This window comes from Rattus norvegicus, chromosome 5, assembly GCF_021556685.1.
Source record: "Rattus norvegicus strain SHRSP/BbbUtx chromosome 5, alternate assembly SHRSP_T2T, whole genome shotgun sequence".
Lineage (NCBI taxonomy): Eukaryota > Metazoa > Chordata > Mammalia > Rodentia > Muridae > Rattus > Rattus norvegicus.
Window position 1 is genome coordinate 77,173,417 of NC_141538.1, and position 24,305 is coordinate 77,197,721.

The 24,305-nt window shown below is 47.6% G+C and overlaps 1 protein-coding gene across 5 annotated transcripts in view; it reads right to left on the bottom strand.

Annotated features, from left to right (window-relative positions):
- Ptpn3 (protein tyrosine phosphatase, non-receptor type 3) overlaps window positions 1–24,305 on the bottom strand; it is a 118,892-nt gene that overhangs the window by 68,114 nt on the left and 26,473 nt on the right. For all 5 annotated transcript variants that reach the window (XM_087549725.1, XM_087549724.1, XM_087549722.1 and 2 more), the window contains 5 exon segments: window positions 16,174–16,328; window positions 10,533–10,640; window positions 10,416–10,458; window positions 7,599–7,677; window positions 2,740–2,784 (listed from right to left, as the gene is read on the bottom strand). In XM_087549725.1, coding sequence (XP_087405851.1) covers window positions 2,740–2,784; window positions 7,599–7,677; window positions 10,416–10,458; window positions 10,533–10,640; window positions 16,174–16,311 — 413 coding nt within the window. In that variant the 5' untranslated portion in view covers window positions 16,312–16,328.

Consider the following 24,305-nt stretch of genomic DNA (forward strand, 5'->3'; position numbering starts at 1 on the left):
TCCGTGGCAAGTTGAGAGAACATGTAGTTTCCATGGCAGCCCATGAAGTTCCCACATGAGTCATCCCATTTGCCAGTGTGGTCTGCTTGGCCCCCGGCAGTTTCCCTCTCTGTCCACTGCACTCCCTCGGGTTCTGAAGGTACATCTGAAGGAAGCATTCCCTATCTGAAGTGCCGATGCCCAAGAGGCCTCTCTGTGTGTCCATGCAGACATCCGTGTCTCTCTGAGTCTATGGATGTGTCCCAGGATTGCTTGTTATCTGTCTGTTTTGAGCGGCAGCCTCTTCAGAACAGGTGAATATGGGATAAACACAGGCTACCAGTATCCTAAGTCGAGCGTCACTTTAACATCTAGCCTCTGCTAGAGGATGATGGATTTAGGGGACAGCCTAGAAACAGGAGACAGTGGCTCACACTAGATGTTAAAGAGCCTATGGGGACTGAAGAAAAAGACTTCCAAAGAATGATCAGTGCTCAGAATACATAGCAGAGAGCAACGTCAGCCTGTACTCCTCTCCCAGCGTTCCATACGCTCCTGGGCACATTTCTATGTCTCTGTGGTCCAGGCCTCTGGGTGTCAAGTGAGGGGACTGCCCTGGATGATCCATCTCTGCAGGGAGGAGATGCTCTACAGCACCGGCTACCAGTGACTATCCAGACAAGTCAGAAGAGTTGATCCCTCAAGGGAAACGCTAACCTCACAACACCTCCCTCGGAGCTGGAGAGCAGGTGGAGACATGACTGTGACAAGGCTCTAGGAGGGTTGAACCCAGGATGTGGGTTCTTACCAACTTATCTGGAAATCCCAAAGGGCATCCTGTTCGGGAAAGCAAAGAAGAGGACAGTGTAGTACCAGAGTTTGGAGTATGGGAAGGCTGAAGGGGAGGCCTTGGCCTGGTGGCCAGCACAGGCTGGAACCTGTCTCATAATGGGTATGAGAACAGTATTCATGAAAAACAGAGCATTTGCCTATAAGGGAACCCTAGACCAGGTTTCCATGACCCCAAAGAACAGCTCAAGAGGAGAGGCGGGCGGGGTTCTCCTGAAGTGTAATGAGGCGGTCTCTCCATAGAGGAGCCCTCTGCACCTGGTCTGTAGTTTTTCTGGAGAAGGGATGAACTACTACCTCGGGGAAGTGATACCCAGAATTCATGAAGATCCTGAACTCTGCCATCACTAAGCAGTTAACATTCTGCCGGCCCCTTCAAGGAGGCTCTGGCTGGCAGGACTGTAGCAGAGGGAAGCCCTAGCCTCTTCCAGTCTGTCCTAATGCACATGGACACTACGCCTCCAGACGGATGTCTTAGCACAACCTTTGGCGCTCTTTCATACCCTGCAGCTGCTCTCTTCCGTTCTGTGGTGGTGAGACACATGCCTGCAGTGGGCATGAAAAGCCCCTTCTCTCCCTGTTTTCCTGAAGTCAACCACATATGGCTTCCAGCTGGAATGGGGGAGCCTTCTTGCTGTCCAGGGAAATCTCTAATTCTCCACCAACCCTAAATCTGGCTTATCCCCAGCACCCCACAGAGACTTTTCTAGGCCATGTAGCAGCAGAGCTCCTGAAAGCCCAGGCCAACTGTGATTCCCACTGCCCATACTGGTCTCATTTGCCTCAGGGCTTCCTGCCTCAGGCCATGAGTTACAGCTGCCAGCCTCTGTGTGATGCGGTTGGCCAATGGCCTCTGATGACCCTCTAGAGTAGAACTAGACTCACAGGAGGAAGTGGGGATGAGGAGAATTGAAGTAAACGGGCCCCTTTCCTGCTGCTGTTTTCTTCATAAGGTAAAAACATGCTAAGGGGCTGGCAGGCAAGAGGGAATAGTAAGTAAGGGTGCTTGCTGCAAATGTCTTGGTGAGTCAAATTCAACCCCTAGAACCCATGTAAAGGTGCAAGGAGAGGACCAACTCCACATATGTGTATTATTGGGCATACGTGTACATATGCATAGGTACATATGCACTCATCCATTCTATCTCTAATAATAAATAAAAAGCTTTTTTTTTCTTAAAGAAAGAATATACCAAAGACTTGAAAGATGGGATTTTTGTAGCTTGGAATTTCTTTTTTTAAAGATTTATTTAAAATTAATTAAGTCATTTATTTATTTATTATAAGTACACCATAGCTGTCTTCAGGCACACCAGAAGAGGGCATCAGATCTCATTACAGATGGTTGTGAGCCACCATGTGGTTGCTGGGATTTGAACTCAGGACCTCTGGAAGAGCAGTCAATGTTCTTAACCACTGAGCCACCATCTCTCGAGCCTGGAATTTTAATTCTCTTTCTGGCCACTCTCAGATACCTTCCAGGCACTGAAATGGCCCAGATACATACACCCAGTGTGCTGACTCCCAAGCAGATGCCCATCCAAACACAATTTCTCCCAGAGAAAGAGGACAAATCACCTATAAGTACCGTGTTCTTAGAAGTGGCTCTAACTTACACCTATCTGCTACCTGAGCTGCGTCCTGTTTTAACTCAGAATCTTTCCTTCCCTTTTAAAATCCGCCCCCAAGTCTTTACCAGGAAGATCACTGCATGTTTTGTATAAAACTGTAGCAAAGTGGAATGAAAGTTTCTCGGTCATTAGCCTCTGTAAACTGAGAGGGAGTTGAAAACAGCACACACAGGCTTGGTTCAAATTGAATACTGTTGCCCAGAATGCATGCTCATTAGATTAAAACCAGGACTCTGACTAGTGCGACAGGAAAGAAAGAAGAATTCAAAATTCTCATTACCTTCCTTCACAAACATCCATCTTCAGTTGTAAGAAATACAAATGCCTGGGAAACAAAGGCGTTCATTAACAAGTGCTCGAATTCGGTGGGCAAGCATGAACAACAAAAGCGCACATTTGAACAACAGTCCATGCAAATCCCATTCTACCCATTTGCAAACTGCCTAGGTGCTTTGTGCTAGGGGGCGCAGAGGGGGATGGATGGGGTAGGAGCCAAGGATGCCCCCCAGCTTGCTGCATGGGCTTTCAACTAGGCACAGGACCCCACAGCATTCTGTCCAAGCTGCCCACACACTCACAGGCCACTGTTCTAAACATGGGCACTCACACACACATACACACACCCATTCCTCTGTTGAACTGCTAAGAGGGGGTGGGTCTGTGAAGATCATAGGTTGACTGGACTGCAAACCCAGCTGGGCTTTTTCCTGGAGCCTAAGGACCATGGGAGCTGGAGAAAAAGTATTGGTAACCTAGTTGCCAGGACCTGCAAGCATCAGAGTCAGCTTTGAAAGCCAGGAGCTGTCCTGGGGGCAAACTATTCCAGGCCCCTGAGCCCTGCAGGCTGCATCTTTATCCTGGGACAAAGAAAGGAAAAGGAGGCCAGCACCAACAGCCCCGTAAGGCCAGGAAGCACCATGGAGGCATTTATATTTAGGGACGCGGCATACATGTGACGCTTGGCTTCTATCTCCCACTCTTTTTTAAAACCCAGATTCAAGCGGGATTGACATTCCAGGGTCTGGCCAAAGATGACAAAAGGGAAGCCTCCTGAAAGCTAATACAGGCAGAGCAGAAGTGCTGGGTGGGGGAAGAGGTCATTCTGGCAATTTAAACAAACACAGTGTCATATTCCTTGGGGTTGACAAAGGTCACGGAGCTGGCTGTTTTGAGACTTGGATGTTTGAAACAGCACTGCAAGCTCCTGGGTGCAGTCTGGGACCTGGGTGCGGTCTGGGACCTGGGTGCCTGGTACTCTGACTTCCTTCCTCATGTCAGCCTCCCAGTGAATTCTGGAGGCTGTAACACCATCTCTGTGTTAACTTATTAAACCTGTAAGATACAGAACTTGCAAATAAAAAACATCGCACTACAAAATTAAGCAATATACACCTCAATGAACTCTCTACAATCAGAACTGCCAATCTGAGGAAAAGCCTTCCTTTATCCTGGACGGACAAGAGCAATCTCTGTGGGCTGCATATAAGTCGTTACTAAGCATAGGATCTACGCCATAACTCTGACACAGTTATCACCCACTCTGTATTGTGTCGAACATGGGTGTGAGTGGTTAACCCTTTTGTCTACTTGACTGGATTCACAATCACCATGGAAACACACCTCTGGGTGTATCTGATGGCATTTCCAGGAGGTTTAAGTGAAAAAGAAAGACCCAGTCTCAATCTGGGAGGCATAAATTCATGGACCGATATTCCAGACCAAAGGTAGGAATTTAGCCGATCAAGTATTCATCTGTGCTTCTCGACCGACCGACCGACTGACCGTGACCAGGTGCCTCACTCTCACAGCCCCACCTTCTACCATGATGGAAGGTAGCCTCTAGGATTGTAAGCCAAGACCAGCCCTTCTTCCCTTAAGTAGCTTCTTGTTTAAGATTTTGGTCCCGGGGCTGGAGAGATGGCTCAATGGTTAAGAGCACCCGACTATTCTTCCAGAGGTCCTGAGTTCAATTCCCAGCAACCACATGGTGGCTCACAACCATCTGTAATGAGATCTGATGCCCTCTTCTGGTGTGTCTGAAGACAGCTACAGTGTACTTATATATAATAAATGAATAAATCTTTAAAAAAAAAAAGATTTTGGTCCCAATAATGAAATGCTTGTGCTAATTCACGTCCACTCAGTAGCAGGATCATCTTTTCCACCTAGAGAACATAACCAGTTCTTTCTAGTTGGTTTCTATGTTTATCCAGGCTAACATTCAACCAGAATTAAGTGTTCTCTCCTCCTGGAAGGATGCTGGGAGAAAGAAGAGGGGGGCAGTGTTATAAATGATCTAGTGGTAAAACCTGAGCTTTCACTGATGGGCACAAATGAGACCGGGAACATTCAGAAATCCTTTCCCAAATGCCACCTGGTCCTTTGCAGAGAAAACCCCACAGAATCACGTGAAGAAATGAGATTCATGAAAAAAAAAAAAAAAAAGAAATGAGATTCATAATATGCACCCCAAACTTAGGAGGCTTTGTCATTTTCTTCAGGGAGCTCAAATTGTCATTAGAGATTGTCCGTAAGTGGAATGCTGCTTAGAACAATCTAAATTTATCAGGAACAGCAGTTGTGGAGGCTCACAATAAACAGACATGTAAGTACCCTTGAGAAGAAAGGAAAGCTATCAATAGGAGAAACTCGGCCTGTCTAACTTTAGAAATATTTGACCCCCTTTGAGAATGTACTCCATCCAGATCCTGTGATGGCTGTCACAACTGTCGATGTGACACAAGCTAGAAGGAGCACCACGAGATATTGTCTACATTGGGTTGGCCTCTGGGCATGTCTGTGGGACAGCCTTAAATAAGTTAACTGATACGGTTAGACCCTGCCCACTGTGGGCAGCCCCACTCCCTAAGAAGTGAGGAAACTGATCTGAACACAAGTAAGCGAGCATGTGTGTTCTCGACTGTGGATGTTGATGTGACCAACCACCTCATGTTTCTCCCCTCACTGTCTTACAGGGATGGACTTTAATTTGGAACGGTGAGCTGAAGCAAACTCCTCCCTCCCCTGGGTAGCTTTTGGTTAGGGTTATCTTATCACAGTAACAGAATTTAAAATGGAACAGACCTCAACTTCAGAAAGACAAAAGCAAAACAAAAACAAAAACATAAACAAAAAACAAGGATTTGCCCCCCCCCCCTTCCTAGATAAGAAACAAAATAACCAACACCACCATTACGACCTTCCTTCTTTGACTCTTGGGAGCCAAATTTCCTTAAAGTAAACTCCTCTTTGGACAGGCCGCAAACCTAAGAAGGTCGTCTATGCCAGGAATGTAGGTTAAACAAAGCAAAAGCCAACCCAGTGTATGAATCAATGGAGGAATCCAATCCCGATGCTAAGAAAAAGATCAAATAGTCCCAGGGGCTCACCAGCTGTAGGGCACCGTGCTGCTCCTATTCCTGCTGAGTCAGCGATACCTAGAATCTGCTGCTCAGGGGGAAACCACAACAGTGGGCTGACTGCACCTTAAGGTGGGAAGTGCGCCACGGAGTGGTGGTAGATGTCAGATCAGAACCACTGACTTGGAAAAGCAACTCAGACAGACCTAACTGACGCGTAACTTAGATTAGAACTTAAGTCTACTACGTCTACTAATCTCCAGCTAAAGTCTGCTCCCCGTTGTAGCCCTGCTTGCTCTCCATTCCGGCAGCTACTCTGGGGATTTGAAGATGGCCTCACTTCTCCACAAGGTTTCTCTGCAGTCTACATTTCCTTGCATGCTGCTTGGAGGCCGGGAGACTCACTCCACAAGGCCTCTGCTTCTTCCCTAAGGGGTGTAGAAGCTGATGGCCGTGAGGGGCGCTAAAGGGGACCGTGAGATGGGACTGGCCCTGGAAGCGTCTCCCTCAAGCCTTTCCACTGAAAGCTTGAGCATGCATATGGAGTGCCATACACCTGGGGCTCCAGCGTCCCAGGGACGAGACATGGAAGACGGTGACAGTGACCATACATGAACTGGAACTTTTTAAGGTAAAACAACTTGGTGGGTCACAATGGTCACTGAGAGAGAGAGAGAGAGAGAGAGAGAGAGAGAGAGAGAGAGAGAAGGTGGAGGGGAGGTTCCAAATGATTCAAAGCAGCATGCCCTTCCCCGTGGTTTCCCAATGAGCCACCTAGGCCTCCCTTACACAGACTTCACATTTACTGAAACGATGAACACAGTCCCACTCCAAGGCCTGCCTCTGTGGAGAAAAGCCATACATACGCAAGCAGGAAGAACAGAGTAGTAAACCAACACCTGGCCTTTAAACATATCAAAAGCTAAGATACCGATGTGTTAACTGTCATTAAAAAAGAAGAAAGAAGAAAAAAATGAGAGAACATTCTATGTCTGAGCTAATGGCCTCTCTTTGGTAGGATTTTTCTGCCATAAAATGGAACTCAATAATCCAGAACAGCTCCTGCTTCTTCCCAGGGAGACAGCAAAGGGACACTAACCAAGGGCTAGCACAGCCTGAGGCAGGGGAAGTGGCTGGCTAGTCTCCCGCCCTGAGGCAATGGCTTTCTCAGTGTACTCTTCCCAACCCGCACACACCACCCAGAAAACCACTCGCCAGGACCAACCAGAACCAGCACAGCCTGCAAGCCCCGCGGGGTAAACAGCTTCCACCACAGCCTTCCTTCCCTGATCTACCTCACCAACTTCCTATACCAGCTGATTCACCCAGCAGACAAGCGGGGTCCAGCCAGAACCCGTTCTCCTTCCTCACCCCTGCAAACGTGGACCTGATGGATTGTTCTGGTTTCAGCCAAGCCTGGTCATCCCAAGGGACTCCATTCCAGCCCCTCAGATTTCGTACCACGTGCCCTGGGGGTGACTACTCTACTCCAGGTCTGCAGTACAAGAAGGAACGAAGCAGCCTCCCTGATCACAAGGCTTACCAGATAGAGGCAGGAAGAGAGAGGGTGCCCACATGCTAGACATTATACCAGACTGGGGCTGAAGGACGCAAGCCACACTGAGAACAAACCCCGCCATTAAAATTTCAATCCAGTTTTGACTTGTACTTCATGCTGGTTGGAGGTTGTACCCAATCGAGCTAGAAAACAGAGTACACGTTTGGCAGCTACTAATTTGCATATACTGGACGGAGACCGTCAAAGGGAAAAGGTAGTTACCTGGTTTGTTCCTGCTGCAGCGTGTTGGGGTCAGGTATAAAATATCTTACTCGAAAATGCAGGATACAGGGGAGACCTCCTACAACATTTTCCAAAAAAACAAATTAGGTTTTCCCCTCTAAACCACAAAACAGTCCGTGTACCTAGATGCTGCTCTCCCGTAAAGGAAATATTCATCAGCCCACTACAAGCTTTCTATTATAAAAGCCCCGGGTTCAAATCCAGAGTGCTCAGGTTAACTTTATTTTTTTTTTTTTAAGATTTATTTATTTATACGTGAGACAATGCAGTTGTCTTCAGACATACCAGAAGAGGGCATCAGATCTCATTACAGATGGTTGTGAGCCACCATGTGGTTGCTGGGATTTGAATTCAGGACCTCTGGAAGAACACTTGGTGCTTTTTTTTTTGGTTCTTTTTTTCGGAGCTGGGGACCGAACCCAGGGCCTTGCGCTTCCTAGGCAAGCGCTCTACCACTGAGCTAAATCCCCAACCCCACTTGGTGCTCTTAACCACCGAGCCATCTCTCCAGCAAGGTTAACTGTTTAGAAGTCTCCATGTACACTAAAAGTATTTATACAGCATTGGCCTCCACTGTGGCACCACCCACTTCCGGCTGTGTGTTTGCCTTAGGGCCCTATTCAAACAATACCTGCATTAAGAATGTTTAAATTAGCATCTATACATGGAACTCACACAGAACTGCAGCACACAGAACTGCAGTTGCTGACGTTTACATAGTGACTTACGCCTTCCCAACGTTTCTAGGTAGCATCTAGAACCTTAAGGCTGCCATAGCTATCTGCGGGCTAAGTGGTTCTACTTAGCTGGAGAAATGCAAACAGCTCTCTGGATTAGGTAGCCAGTGACAGGACAAGAACATTCGGTAGCACTGAAGTCCCTGTCTTGATTTAAAAAACAAAACAAAAAAAGAAAAAAAAAAGCAAAAACAAAAACCCTAGAAGCCATTTTTACAATTTCAGCCAGAACATATGAAATCGTCACCAGGACCCTGAGTGCTACTCAACACCAAGTGCCTTGTTTGGCTAAAACTAGTCATGTGTCTGATACAAGATCAGACCAGTTAGGGTTAGGGCAATGGAAGATGGAGACATGTTGCCAAGACATGGGTAACTTTTGACTTCTTGGTAAATATGCCAAGGTCCTGTCTACTGGCTCACATAGCACTTTCGGGCTCTCTGAAATCCAAGTCCTTCTGTGGGCTGCCCAGCTGGCTGATCCTTCTGCTCATCTCTCCTTCTGCCTTGTTCATCGTGGCTCTACGCCTCCCCCGCATCCCCCCAAATCTCTTGGTTCCTTCTTTTGTCACCTGGGGGCTGTTATCAAAAGAATCTTTAATGGTAGGTGTGTGCCTCTGTAGCACCTCTAGTTGCCAGTGGGGGGCGCTAGCTCTGCAGGAAAATTGTTCCGTTCCCTGTCTTTGTCTTAACCTCCTTAGTCTCCCCTTTCCACCATTTGGTGTCTCAAGCATGGTCTCTTTGCTTTTCTTGTTTTTTTTTTTTTTGTTTGTTTGTTTGTTTTTTTTTTCTGTAGATTCAAATTGGTGTGTGTGTGTGTGTGTGTGTGTGTGTGTGTGTGTGTACATGCACATGTGCAGAGTACTATCATAGAATTCCTCTTTTCTACTTCTTCTACACTTGACTATGATAGCAGGGTTCAAATCTGGTTTGGGCTGCATTTCCCAGGCTCTGCACAGTGCTTTGCCTTGCTCTGAGCACTGGGGATGTGTTTGCTACAAGGGCAGAGAGAGAATGACGAACACTTGTCTCATGTGACCGGCCACCTCCGAAGGATATGGAGCAGAGCCGAAAGGCCCTGAGAGGCAGTTAAAGCACTTCACTGTGAGAAGACAGCCAAGAGTGCTCTGCCACAGGGACAAAGAAGTGAGAGGGAACGGGAGAGTTAGTGCTTTCCTTCAGATGAAAGGAGGTATTTGAGGAACCCGGAGGACTAGGAGATGGGCTCAGAGACAAGGAGAAAGGCATCTTCTACCGAGGGAGGAGAATGAAGGGCAGTTCAGACAGAGTCCTGTACACTGGTCAAGTTAAGTCTGGGACGTACGGGGTCAAGGAGAGGCATGAGGGAGGCCAGGGTGAAAAGGGCTGGCCAGAGGGCAGGTCGGGCACGGCTGGAGTAAGCTGTCTCACTGGGAGCTGAGAGCAATACAGAGGCCCACTCATGATGGATGAGCCAGCATCTGTGCTGTCGGGAAGTATGAGGGTTTATGTCGGTCTCCCTCTCTGTGTGTGCATTTGGGTGTGTGCACATGCACTCATGTGTGCAGGTGTCTGCATGTGCACGAGGGCCACAGGATGGCATCAGGTGTCGTCTTCCACTGCTCTCCATCTTCGCTTCCTGAGACAGGGTCTCTTACTGAACCTGGAGCTCACCCTTCGGCTAGACAGCCTGGCCAGCAAAGTCCAGGAACTCCTGTCTCTGTCTCCAGCGCTGGGAATACAGGCATGCACCACAGTACCCAGCTTCTTATGTTGGTGCTGGGGATCTGCACTCGGGTCCTTATGCTTGTCCAGCCAGCACTTTTACCAACTAAGACACCAATCACCCTAGCCCTTTTATGTCTCTTTCTTAACTGGGCTAAGGAAGACTATCCGTCATCCACTTACCCCCTTAGAAAAGTAACTGAATGCTCCCTTGTCCTGAGCTGCCTCCTCTCCCCTCACCCTCAAAGTAGCTTTAAAGCATCTCTCCCTGATCCCACTGCCCCCTTAAGCTCCTGATAAGGAGAAGGCAGTTCGCTGTACACCCAGTGACCAAGCGAAGCGAGATCATACCCACCTTTCAGCTGCTTCCTGAGGGGTTTGCTTGCCTCGAGCCATCTCTGTTGAGTGAGAAAAACAAGCTATGAAACCAACCCAAGCAGGCAGGCAGCACATCTTACATGTGGGCACTTACGGGGGAGTCCACTGGGTCATCGCCATGTTGCAAGCCGAAGTATTCCTTCTCCGTCACGCCCAGGTGGCCATAGGCCATATCCAGAAGTGACTGGCCCAAATCTTGTTTCTAGATCAAAACCATGAAGTATTAAAATGGACCAAGAAATAGAAGTCACATTTTTTTTAACAGTACACAAAGAGAAAGTAACATTTTTTCGGAGATTTTACGAATAAATACTTCCCACAGTTAACGAAAGCATTAATAAATTTCAAGTTACAAGGGGAAGATACAACCCTGGAACTTGCTGGCCAAGCAGTCTAGCTCAATATGGAAACACCAGGCTCCGTGACATCATGTCTCAAAAAAACTAAGGTAGGGGCTAGAGATGACTCCGTGGTCGAATGTTTCCGGGGCTTGCAGAAGACTGAGGTTCCGGTCTTAGCACCCAAGCTGAGCAGCTCACAACACCTACAACACCAGCCACAGGGGGCCTAATGCCCTCTTCTGGCCTGGTTGCATACACGCTATTAACACAGAGACACGACAATAAAAATGTATCTTGGGTTGGGGATTTAGCTCAGTGGTAGAGCGCTTGCCTAGCAAGTGCAAGGCCCTGGGTTCGGTCCTCAGCTCTGAAAAAAAAAAAAAAAATGTATCTTAGTGGTGGTGCGCATTTTCAATCCCTGCACTCAGGAGTCAGAGGCAGGCAGATCTCTATGAATCTGAAGCCAGCCTGGTCTACACAGAGAATTCCAGAAAGCTGTGGCTATACAGACTCAAATAAGTAAATGGACTGAATAAGATAGGTGATAGATGGATAGACAGACAGACAGACAGGCAGACAGATAGAATGTTGGAAAATAAAAATAAAGAATAATGAAGGAAGATACCCAATGTTGGCCTCTGGCCAACCTGGCCATAAAGGTCCAGGATAATGAAAGGCTGATGGCTTCTGAGAAAGAATGCTGCCGCTTTCTTAGGTCACTTCCACCCCTTAGCTGAGGTTCTCCAGTGACTTCCACGTTGGAAAACTCACACATTACACAGCAAACACGCCATGACCTGCTGCGGATTACGCACAGCAAATGCTAATCCCAGGTCAGCTCCTGTTGGCTGCTGGGGGCCCAGCTGCAGCTCCTTCCCCGGGAGGAACGCAGAGAGTGTGCAGGGAGGAAAACTCTCTACTAACAGCTAAAAATACTCGAATGCCATCTAAAACACCCTCAAAGTGACTTGGCCTGTGTCCCCCTGTGGGATTATCTGCCCTGCTGTTTCTCGTCATCTGAAGTGAGAAGCCAGTGGGGACGTTTAGCCACACTTCGCTCCAGAGCGGGACTCAGCGGCCTGCACCAGGGCTTATGGGGCAGCCCCATGTGGGCACTGGGACAGCGCCACAGGAAGAACCTCTTGCCTTGCTTGGCTGCAGGAGGGGTGACTAACATGGAGGGTCAAACGCTGTCAAGTGCTTTGAACCGGTCAAGGCACAGCAGACAGATTTCTTAGAGGACAAGGCAGACAGTGGGGTGGGGACAGGGATAAGGAACCCCTTTGTGCTTAGCGAGATGACAGGGTGGAGTGACAGCCCTCCCATCTCTCTAGGCCCACCCAGTTTGGAGCTGGCTGCACAAACAGAAGACAGCTGGGGGACAGTGTTAGGCATGCACGCAGAACCCGCACGGAGCACTTGGGAGATTTCAGATTCTGTTTCAAGAGGTCGACCTCCCAGGAAAGCTTTGAACCCAACCCATTGAACTCAGGACAATGCAAGTCAGAAATAGACAGGTATAGAAGAGGCTCTTCCTGTGAGCTTCTGAGAGCAGGTAATGTGCAGAAAGTGGGTCGCAGAGACCGGGGGGGGGGGGGGGGGGAAGTAAGGTAGACACTGGCAGCAGCTTCTTCCACATGACTTCATGGGGTCTGGCCTGTTGTGTATGAACTTGACTATTTTCAGAATGCAGTACCGGTCCACCCTGAAGGCCTCTGGACCTGCCACCATGTCACAAGAGAGTCTTCACGGTTTATTTTTTTATTTTTTAAAAGATTTATGTATTTTATGTATATGACACGGTCATTGTCTTCACACATACCAGAAGAGGGCATCGAATCCCCATTACAGATGGTTGTGAGCCACCGTGTGGTTGCTAGGATTTGAACTCAGGACCTCTGGAAGAGCAGTCAATGTTCTTAACCACTGAGCCATCTCTCCAGCCGTCCCTTCATGGGTTTTTAAAAACCAATACAGGGGCTGGAGAGATGGCTCAGTGGTTAAGAGCACCTGACTGCTCTTCCAGAGGTCATGAGTTCAATTCCCAGCAACCACACAGTGGCTCACAACCATCTGTAAAGATCTGATGCCCTCTTCTGGTGTGTCTGAAGACAGCTACAGTGTACTTACAGATAATAAATGAATAAATCTTTAAAAAAAAAAAAAAAGAAGAAGAAGTGTGGCCTTGTGGGCCAATACAGCCCACCCAGTCCTCCAAGTTATCAGATATGCATCTGTCCATCCGTCCGTCTGTCCGTGTGTGTGTGTGTGTGTGTGTGTGTGTGTGTGTGTGTGTGTTGTGCACAATTATGACTGTGTGTGAAGGTCAAAGGTTGATGCTGTGACATCTTCAGTCACGTCTCACCTCATTTTTGGGACAGAATTTCTCACTGAACCCAAAGTTTACAGTTTCAGCCAGACAGGCTGTTCAGTGAGCCCGGTCTCTTCCCTCCCCAGCCCCTGTGCACGGTTACAGCCACATGTACCATCAGCCATTTTTTTGTGCTGAGGATCTGAACTCCGCATGCTTGTATAGCCAGCAAGCACTCCTCTACCCACCATCTCTCCAGCACATGAGGCAGTCTCCTCATGCATCAAAACTATCTTCTCATCTACCGTAATTATTATTTATATGTTTTGGGATGTCATTTATGTAACTTTGATTTATTATGTCACTAGCAACTGTAATTTATCGTACACCTGCAAAGTAGCTCTCAGCATCCACTGGCCTTGCCACCGAGGACCAGGCACTGCGGGGCGCCATGCCTGGCACACCCAGACCATCAACCAGTACCTGCACAATCACCTGACTCGGAGTTGGCACAACACCAAAGCCCTGTGAGCCTCTCGCCTCTGAACTAGAGAATAGTATCCAGGCGTCAATTCTGCTCAATTCTAGTTCCCAAAGGAATTAAGATAGAATCTCACGGGCGGTGGCGCACAACCTTTTGTTCCAATATCACCGAGGCTGAGGCAGGTGGATCTCTGTGAGTTGGAGGCCAGTCTGGTCTACATCAAATTCCAGGCCATCGGGGGATAAATGTACAGTGAGCCAATAGATAGATAGATAGATAGATAGATAGATAGATAGATAGATAGACAGACAGACACACAGATAGATGGACAGACAGACAGAGTGGGGGAAGGGAAGTACAGGTGGATCTCTGTGAGTTGGAGGCCAGTCTGGTCTACATCAAATTCCAGGCCATCGGGGGATAAATGTACAGTGAGCCAATAGATAGATAGATAGATAGATAGATAGACAGACAGACAGACACACAGATAGATGGACAGACAGACAGAGTGGGGGAAGGGAAGTACAGGTGGATCTCTGTGAGTTGGAGGCCAGTCTGGTCTACATCAAATTCCAGGCCATCGGGGGATAAATATACAGTGAGCCCATAGATAGATAGATAGATAGATAGATAGATAGATAGATAGATAGATAGATAGATATAGATAGAACGACAGACAGAGTGGGGGAAGGGAAGTACAGGTGGATCTCTGTGAGTTAGAGGCCAACCTGGTCTACATCAAATTCCAGGCCATCGGGATAAATTTACAGTGGGCCCATGGATAGACAGACAGACAGACAGAGTAGGGGAAGGGAAGTTCAGAGAGGACAGACTAGACCAGGAAAACACAACATCGAGCCTTGCCAGCAGGTGCAATTGGCTCTATTTTCCTGGTACCTCCTTCTAGCCAAGCTCTCAAGACTGCTCGCCCACCACCAGAGTCTCTCTCAGGGACTGCTATGGTAGTCTCTCAGCCCTCTTCCTCCCTGGCTACTTTAGACTGAATGATTCTTAAGTTGGGCCACGTCAGGCTTCGATTCAGAGCTCTCAACATTACCCCGTGTAGAAGCCCACGGTGTGCCCAGGCTCCAGCTGGCCTCTCACCCCATCCCTACTTGGAACCTCTCTGACTTCTCTTATCTCTGGCTCTCCTCCCCCGGGGCTCATGCGGCTCCCGGTGAACTGGACTTTCACCACGTGGGTCCCACGGCTTGTCAGGCTTGGTGGCAGGCACCTTCACCCCCTGAACTATCCTGCCCTTCTCTTTCTTGATACAATAAATAACCCTCCCATCTTCAGAAGAGCTGAGCATGACCTTAGAGACAAGTCAAGAAGAGAGCTGGCAGTGGGGCGGAAGGCTGGGAAAGAAGTGTCCCCTAATCACTGCCACAGTCTGCAAACCTGGGTCCCCTGTGCTGCTGAGAACATTCTCACACCCACAGTATGGGGTAGGCCCCCTGGCCATGGTTTGGAAGAACTGGAAATTGTCTTTTGCCTGCACCAAGATCACTAATGGTGGTGAGGAGACAGAGACAGAAACGGGGGTGCAGAGGGCGGGGGAGTGAACAAGGAGCAAGGTGCTGGGTAAACCCCATAAGTCTTTAACCCTGGCTCTTAGTAAGCGGGGGCAGACAGATCTCTGCGCTTTCCAGGGCAGCGTAGTTCACATAGCAAGTTCAGGTCAGCCAGGTCTACATAGTGAGTCCCTGTCAAAGGAGAAGGTAGGGTAGAGGAGCAGTAGCAGCTACAGCAGGGGTCTGTCCATTTTCATTAAGTTTTAAGTGCTATGGCCTTTTCTGGTCACCTCCCTCCCCAGTTTTGTTTGTTTATTTGAGGCCCAGGCTGGCCTTGAACTTCTGCTCCTCCGGAGTCCCTCTCCCAAGTGCCAAAGCTCCGGCCTTTACCATCACATTCAGCCCGTCTCCTCGACCACCTTTCTCTTTCTCCACACTTGCTTTGAAACTGGGGCACAGGTTACTTGGGGCTGGAGTTGGGACTTAGGACTGAGACACGAGAAGTCCCTGGGCATAGGTGGTGGCTGGGTGTGGAGCCAGCCAAGGCAGCTGCTGTCCTTGCCTCTCAGAGCTGCTTATGTGAAGATCTGAGATCAAGGGCTCTAAGTAGGAGCCAGCTAGGACCTTAGGACTCCTGCCAACCGTGAGGCTGACCATCTCACAGAGCAGAGCTGCGTGCCCAGGCCTATGCCAGGACACTCGTCCTATCTTCAAGGGGCTCATACATATCCTAGTTTTTTGTTTTTTTTTTTTGTTTTTATTTAACTGTTTTTAAAAACACAAAGTCACATGGGCTTGAATAAATCGTGTACAATAGTCGTCCATGGACCAGCTGTGCCAGGGGGTGGGAGGTGGGGGTGGGGTGGGGTACCACATCCCAGACATAACAACATTGGAAGACACCAACAGGTTCACAACCCTAAGAATCAAGACAGGAGCACAGGTCCCATGCCCAGCCCCATCTCACCAGTTCTGAGAGCTCAAAAGTTTCATCATTCGGCTGATCTCATTTTCATTTTGTAAACCAAGAAACTTAAAACTATTTGAGAGGATTTGGGCAGAAAAGACAATAATGGAGCACTTACATTAACTTTAAAGGTCTGTACCAAGCCATCTAAAAAGCGTATGCTGCAGGTGACCTCGGATCGAGTTTTCTCTTTGGGCAATTCTGAGGTCCGTATATTATTAATTCTTCCACCCAACGCACGTAACCGGGAGGTCATAACGGCCGCCGAGTAACCTGTAAGATGAGACACCGATCAGTGCTTTCCAAGGCAGAGCAGGCTGACTTGGATCTTCCACAGCATCAGCTGCAGAGCATGTAGGTAGGAGAGCAGGGTAGCACAACCATCTTTGCATTTGTCTTTGACTTCCAACCACGAGTGCTGAGCTGGTGGCTCTCAACCTGTGGGTCATGGCCCCTTTGGGGGTGGGGGTAGCAAACAGCCTGTTCACAAGGGTCACCTAAGTCCACTGGGAAACGGAGATTTACATTATGATTCACGGCAGTAGCAATGAGTTGTTGAGGTAGCAATGAAAATAATTTTATGGTTTGGGGTCACCACGACATGAGGAACTGTATAAATGGGTCACAGCATTAGGAAGGCTGAGAACCACTGCCAAGCAGAATCCATCGCTCGAAAATGTAATACCATGTTAGGTCAAGGAAATACACGCATGGCTTATCCATCTGTTTGTCCTGTTACCTCTAGGGCAGTACCTTCTAATTTCCCAGAGCATAATCCCTACCTTAGGTATTTGTAAGTTCTGCAAAATATAATAAGTTATACTACATTAAAATTAAGAATTTCTACTTCTTTATAAAAAGTTTTTTTTTTAATTTATTTCATTTTGGCTGGAGAGATGGCTCCCCAGTTCAGAGCACATACAGTTCCCGCAGAGCACCGTCCCTGCCCCCACATCAGCCAGTTCTGATGGAACCAATGCCCTGCCCTCTTCCTACCTCTGAGGGCAATCGCACACTCACTCTCAGACACATGGGCACACCGAAAATAAAAGTAAAGCATTTCCTTTTTAAAAAGAGGGATGAAATGGAAGTTCTTAGGCAATCGCTTGTCAAAAAAAGGCAAAGCAGAGAGAGCAACAAAATGGAGTCCCACAAGCCCGCTGCAGGACTGACGTAAGACTGACCACAGTGCGGAAGGTGTCCAGCTGTCCTGCTCTCTGAGCTGCTGCATAGAACATAAATTAACAGGACTACTTTGACAAACTGTTGGGGAAAATCTCTACCAAGCTGAACACACACGTTCTGTGATGTGACAAATCTGATTCCTAGGAATGTGTCCAATAAGACAATAACACATTTTATTCACAAATATATAGGTCCGAGACTCTTCATGATACCACCAGACAGGAAGAGAACTAAACTTCTATCGTCGGAAGGATGGATAAATCATGGTGCACTCAGACCGTGCACCGGTACGCAGCCAAGCAGAGAAATGAATCCTCGCTGTGTGCAAAGCAGGATTTTCTTTAATGTACTTTAATTAAACATTAAACATGTTAAGGAGATTACCTAAAACACAATTCCAAGTACTGTAAGTTTAAGACAGATTAGCGGCTGCTTCTGGATGGTCCAGAATGCTTTTGTATGTCCATTTGTGTGAGGATGCCTTCGAGTGGAAGCCAGAGGTCAACAGAGGCTGATACAGGGTGACTTCTCTCCACGTTGGTTTTTTTACATCTTAGGAATGTGTGTGTTTGTGTGTACATGTACCTCGGTGAGTGCAAGGAGACTAGAGGACAACATGCAGGAGGCGGGCGGGTCCTGGGTCCCAGGGATTGAACTCAGACGGTCAGGCTTGAGGACAGAAGCTTTTGCCTGCCGGCTCACCAACACCCACCCTCCACAGAGAGCTCACCGGTGGGACAGCAGACAGAGATTTGCATCATTATGTGACACTAAGGGAGTAGCAAATGCAGATGAAGGTTGTGGGAAGGCACACCCCCTCTCCCATGCTGTGCTCCCTGCTATCTGAGTATACCCCACTCATACTGCTCCCTTGGGGAAACCTTCCTAGGTCTCTGAGTCAGGGGGTTAGACTTTCAATTGTGCTCACTGTAATTCTGCACTTAGAAGTCATGGTGTGTGTTTCTAGCTGCATTTCCTACTACACACCAAGCTCCCTGAGGTCTGGTTTGGCTCAGTGTGCCTCTGGCACTCAGCTCTGACCACAGTCTGTAAGTACTCCAGTAAACCAATAAATGCACGAAAGACTGAAGCAGAGTGAAGCGTCTCCTAGTCTTCCAGGTGATGCTCAAGTTATCCATCCAGGCTTCATCTGCTCTGAGGGACCAAGGCAGAGACACCCAGAGAGAGCACCAAACACCAAGCAGGGCCAGAGGTAAAGACTGGGGCAGTGGGAACAGTGATGTGTGTTGCTCACTTGAGGGCAGGCTGAAAAAAAATCAAACCTCTGGGATAGCAGGGGCCACAGACCAGGTACAGAAGTCCACAGAGGTTGTCCAATGAATCCTGAGTCCTAGCGATACATTTAAGGTGCTCTTGGTAAAGTTCTATAACTAGCCAGGACAGGAAACCTCAACTACTAATTATAAGATAAAACGTTCCGGGCTGGAGAGATGGCTCAGTGGTTAAGAGCACTGACTGCTCTTCCAGAGGTCCTGAGTTCAAATCCCAGCAACCACATGGTGGCTCACAACCATCTGTAATGGGACCTGATGCCCTCTTCTGGTGTGTCTGAAGACAGCTACAGTGTACTTATATATAATAAATAAATAAATCTTAAAAAAAAAAAAAAGATACAACGTTCCTAGGGACTGACAGTACAAGAAGATAAAGAAAGAAAAGAGAAAAAGCCAACATTCACACACACTCACACACACACTCACACACACACATGCACACACACACACACACACACACACACACACACACTCACTCAATCACAGAACTTTCCACCCACCCACCCACCACCCCCACCATGCCCTTTTCAATAAAAATGTCACTGGAATCAGGGATGCATTTTCTGAGTAATACAAAAAGTTATCAAAAGACAACAAATGTGTTCCCGAATGCTTTGTCCCACATGCAACTGAAAATGTCAGCTGTTGCCTGCTTCTTCTTTAAGAATCCCAGGTGGACTGTGTTCTTTACAGATACACTAGCATAGCTGTGAAGTATGTTGTTATTAATGGGGAGCGGCCCTCAGAGCTTCCTTGGGAACTTTTGTAGATGATTCTTGGTCCCATCTCCCATGAGCATTCAGTGCCCTGGGCCTTTGGGAACCCCTCAAAGGGCAGCCAGGAAGCTGAAGTCCAGACAGGCTCTTCACATGGCTGGCCTCAGAACGCAGCTAGGTCTGCAGAGCAGATAAGGTATCCTCACACAGACCCCGAACAGAAAGCCTTCAAGGAGGAACCTGGGAATGAAAGTGTCGGGAGCCACCATGCCAACCACAGGCAGAGCTTTGCAAATCGCTTTCCTCCAGACGACCTCTTATTCCTGTGCCAGCATTGCGAATCCTAGCGCTGCAAACTGAACCCTGGTTGATGATGCTTCCCAGCACGGTCAGAGCATATTCAGGGAGCCTTTCCCCTCCTCCCTGATTGTCACATGAAGAAAGGAAGGTCTTGGAACCTAAGGAAAGTCCCATTGAAAGATAGTTCATGAAAACTGCAGAATATTCTTCCTACGACTGTCCCTAAACCAAACTTTGATAAGAGCTTGCTAGACATTGACGCTAAACTACACATTATCAAGCCAGGAGGTGTTTCCAGATTGTCTTGAAATTGTATCTTAAACAATCTGGCTGGACAATAGACGCTGACTAATTGCCCTGTTTCCTGTAGCACGGCAATTGTGGGGAACTCGGGGTTTCTATGGCTTCCTTTATAAGCCTCTTAATTCTAAACAAAGCCAAAACCCAAACAGGAACACACTGGCCTCAGTAACCGCGGACATCGCAGCTGCAGGCGAAGTCACTGACATCATGGGAGCTGAGCCCTATTTGCACAACGTTTCAAATCAAAGAGCTGTGAGATAGCTGGAACACTGGCTGTGGGTTCTACTGTGATTCAGACCTTAATCAAAGATGATATTCCGAAAACATATTATAGAAAAAGCATGATCTCATTATGCACACAGCTGGGGCTCAGTAAAGACTGCAGGGTTAGAGACCGAGTCCACAAGGTGCCTGGCATATTGTAGGGGACCTGAACTAGATATACAAAAAAGGCACTGCTTACTTACTGCCACTGAGATGGGGTCTCATGTAGCCGAGGCTGGTGTCCAATTTACTACATAGTTGAGGTTGGGTGTAATCCTCCTGCCTCCACCTCCCAAGTGCAAGTACATGCAATCATGCCTGAATACAAGGCTCTTAATTAATGCTAAGTTTCCGATGTGGACAGGAACTGACGGAATCCAGATTTTGTAGGGCTAACTTAATGTCAAGTACCTGACACATTTTTAAAGGCTTCACTTCGACAGTGTTACCCCCTTTTAAACAACTCACTGGTGATCAAAGGCAGCTGCTGCTACAGATGTTATACGCCTCTGGAAAAAGAAAGAAGGAAATCAGGCCTTTAATTCAGGAATGTATGTTTCTCAGGGCCTAGGGAGGGAGCTCCGCTGGTAGTGCTTTGCCTGTGTAGAGGCCTGAGGCCCAGGGTTTGACCCCCAGCCCTGCGTAAACTGAGCAACATTAACCCAGCCCCTCAGGAGTAGATGGAGGCAAGGACAGCAGAAATGTAAGGTCATAAGACTTTCAGAAAAAGACAAATATTGATTCCATTTAATTTAATTTACTTGAGACAGGGTCTTATGTAACTTAGGCCAAGAAGCTTCTAGGCAGAGGAGGATAGACCTAAAAAGTCTTGGTGCCCCCACCTATTTATTAGATGCCAAGATTACAGGCGTGCCCCACCACAACCAGATTTTTTTTTTTTTTTAAAGAAAACAGTCTGGATTTATAAACAACTGTGTGAGCATTCTGTGTAAGTGAACCTTGGGTGAGCCTCCTTGTGACTAGAGCCAACCCAGGTAATCACATTCAGACTGACCTTGCCAATACTGCCATCTAGTGGCCACCAGAGGAAAGCACTCGCCTCCAACTTAGGACCTAGGGTGAGACACCAGTTGGTTGGCTACGACCTTGTTCACCATATGTAACAGTTTCTCTGCGGCTCAGCTTCTCTGTCCTAATCCTTCTTCCCTGCTGGGCTAAGGAAAGCTTTCCTCCTCCCTCTTTTTTTTCTTTCTAATGAGTATGAACAGAAGCAAGGTGGATAGGGAGATTTCTAGCACAGAAAGGAACACAATGTTCCATCAGCCTCGTGAAGCGATGACTCAATCAAATCAATAGCAATTCTCATCAATTATCAATATTTAATGGATGGAACATGGAAGGTTTATTTGGCCGCTAAGAGAGTATCAGTAGTACCCTTTATTCTTTTTTGCCGGGAACAGGGAAGCTGGGCTGCATTTTGTATTCATTTAGTCCTGGTGCAGGAGAGGAGGGGTGGGGATGGGGGAAATCACTCAGGCCCTTAACAATCACATCACACGCTTTATGATTCTCCCAGGAGGGAAAAAAAACACAAGCCAGTTCTTCAACCACTGCCTCCGCCTGACATACAATGCCCCCAGGCCCTCTGGCTTGGGACCAGGATAAGGTGCCCTTAACATTGGAATGGAGGTGAGGCCTTCGTACAAATAAAACTGCAGGTGTGGGGAGATGATTCCATGGATAAGGCACTCAGCATCTAGCATGAGGACTGGAGTTTGGGAGTTCGGATCCCAGCACCAAATAAAAACCAGGCAATGTGGCCACCTGCAAACCCTGCACCCAGAAGAGGAGGCAAGCCAGTTCTCTGGACTAGCACAATCTACAAGGTCCTGGGTGAGCGAGAGAAGGAATCAGTAAACAAAATGGAGCCCAGTGTTAGAAAACATCTACCAAACCTCTGGCCTCCATGGGCACCTCTACTCACATGGGTGACACACACACACACACAATTTAAAAAAATAAGAGGGAAACAGGTGTGAGAGTTTATCCCTTAATCCCAGGACTCTTAAAGCAGAAGCAGCTGGGTCCCTTGCACGTGCCTGTGAGACACAGACACACATGCTCCATGCGCACGCACGGACATGCTTACAGGACCCAGGGTTTGCTCTCAAGCGCGTGCTACAGATCTGATTATCGTTTTACCTCTAAACATTTTGGCACGGATCTCCCTCCCAAGACCAAGCCAGTTTATGCCAAGATCACAGTGAAGCTACGGCACTCAAGAAAGCAAACGTTACCCAACCATTTGTCTTAGAGCTGATAGTAACATTCTACAAATTATTCTGATTCGTTCTTTCCTCCTGTCCCAGGATGCAATCTGAAACCATGTTTATTTAGGTTTACTGTCAGAGAGAAGACAGACATTAACAACCCCTACCCTAAGACAGTGACACAGGCAACCTAAGAGCCATACACTGTCAACCACCACCTCCGGGATTTCCTCTGGTTCTGCTCCTCTGTGCCTATAGCCAGGGTGTTGGGGCCAGAGTGCTAGGTCAGTTCCTGAGCCTATGCTACAAGCTGCTCCCCAGAGCTACATAAAAAGCATAGCTCAGCGGCTGTCCCATCCCTGGGCGGGCTGAGTGCTTCCTAAACCACTGCTGATGAAGTGACAGATTTTCCAGTCTATAGGTCAGTGCTGCGACTAACCCAGGTGTCAAAACCGAGAAGGAAAGTTCAAAAGTGCTGTTGCCTTTCGATTATGTAACCCGATGTCTTGGCTGGTTCCCTCGGAGTTGGTGTCACACAGACACCAAGTCCTCATCACTCTGTACCCCTCTCAGACGGAGTGTGGAAGGTGTTTTCTAAAAAGGAGCAGGGGGTGGAGGGACAGTGGGATGGGGGCTACATTTGGCTTTGCCAAATGCTTTAAAGTTCAATTCAGCCAAATGAGTTAAAACTGAGCCGTTTTAGTTTTTGCTTGTAAAATAAAAAACAAAAAACCCACATATGTATGCATCAAGACGGCTTCGCTTGATCAACTTTAATTATGTACAGCTGGTAACAAAATCATGAGGTAGCACGTGTAATCTCCCCGTTTCCCTCATGGCTGCGACTCGTGCAAACTGATCAACCCTGCCCACTGCCCTTCCCTTCCCTTCCCTTCTTAGATACAACACTGCGTATCAACACAAAGGGGCTGGCTCACCGCTAAGGTTGGTTTTCCTTGTTCAGAGTGCTAAACACTTGGTAAAGAAAGGTACTTGCTGGGCAGGCAGGGCAGGCCGTGGATAAGCCCAGCATCAGGAAGCAGAGATGGGAGAGGAAGCTGTGGGCTTTGTCTCAAAGAGTAAGGTGAGGGAGTGAGGGAGGAGGAGTCCCAATATCAACCGTGGGCCTTCATGGGCACACATACCCACAGAACACCAACACACACACACACACACACACACACACACACACACACACACACACACCTACCTACTAAGTTAGCAAAACAAGTCTTTAAAACAAAGCATCTTCATAGTCATTGCTAAAGCAGTGCTAAAATCTAGTTAAAAAAACCCTCAAGCTTATATTAAACAACAACAACAAAACACAGCACCAACAATACAAACTTTTAAAATAATACTTTTAAAGCTTAAAGCTTAGGGGCTGGAGAGTTGACACAGAGGTTAAGATAGCTACTTCTCTTCCAGGGGACCCCGGCTCAATTCCCAGCACTCACATGGCTCACAACTGTCTGCAACTCCAGTTCCAGGAGAACTGATACCCTCACACAGACATGCAAGAAAAACACCAATGTACATTTAAAAAAAAAAAGTTAAAGCCTGCTAACCGAGGATAATCACAATTGGTGTAAAAAAAAAAAAAAAAACAAACAAACCTTGCATATGCATTTATAAAATGGATACTCATCAACAGAAGTGCATTTAAGAATTAGCCGTCTTGACTTTCCTGTAACTCTACTCAACTTTTCCCACGCCACCAATCCTCCTGTTTCCAGGCTACAGCTGCAGAAGCAGGTCACTTGTTCCCTGACCTTTAATCTGTTCAGAGAGGGGACCTCCCAAAGAAGCCCCCCACCCCCAAAGCTGTGCTGAAATAATCTGTCTGATCAATTCAATTCGAACCAAGACTGATAATTAAAGCCCTTGTTCTCTGACGACTTCAAAATGTCAAAAATACTTTTCTCATTCTAGAGCCCGGGGTTTATCTTTAGTTTT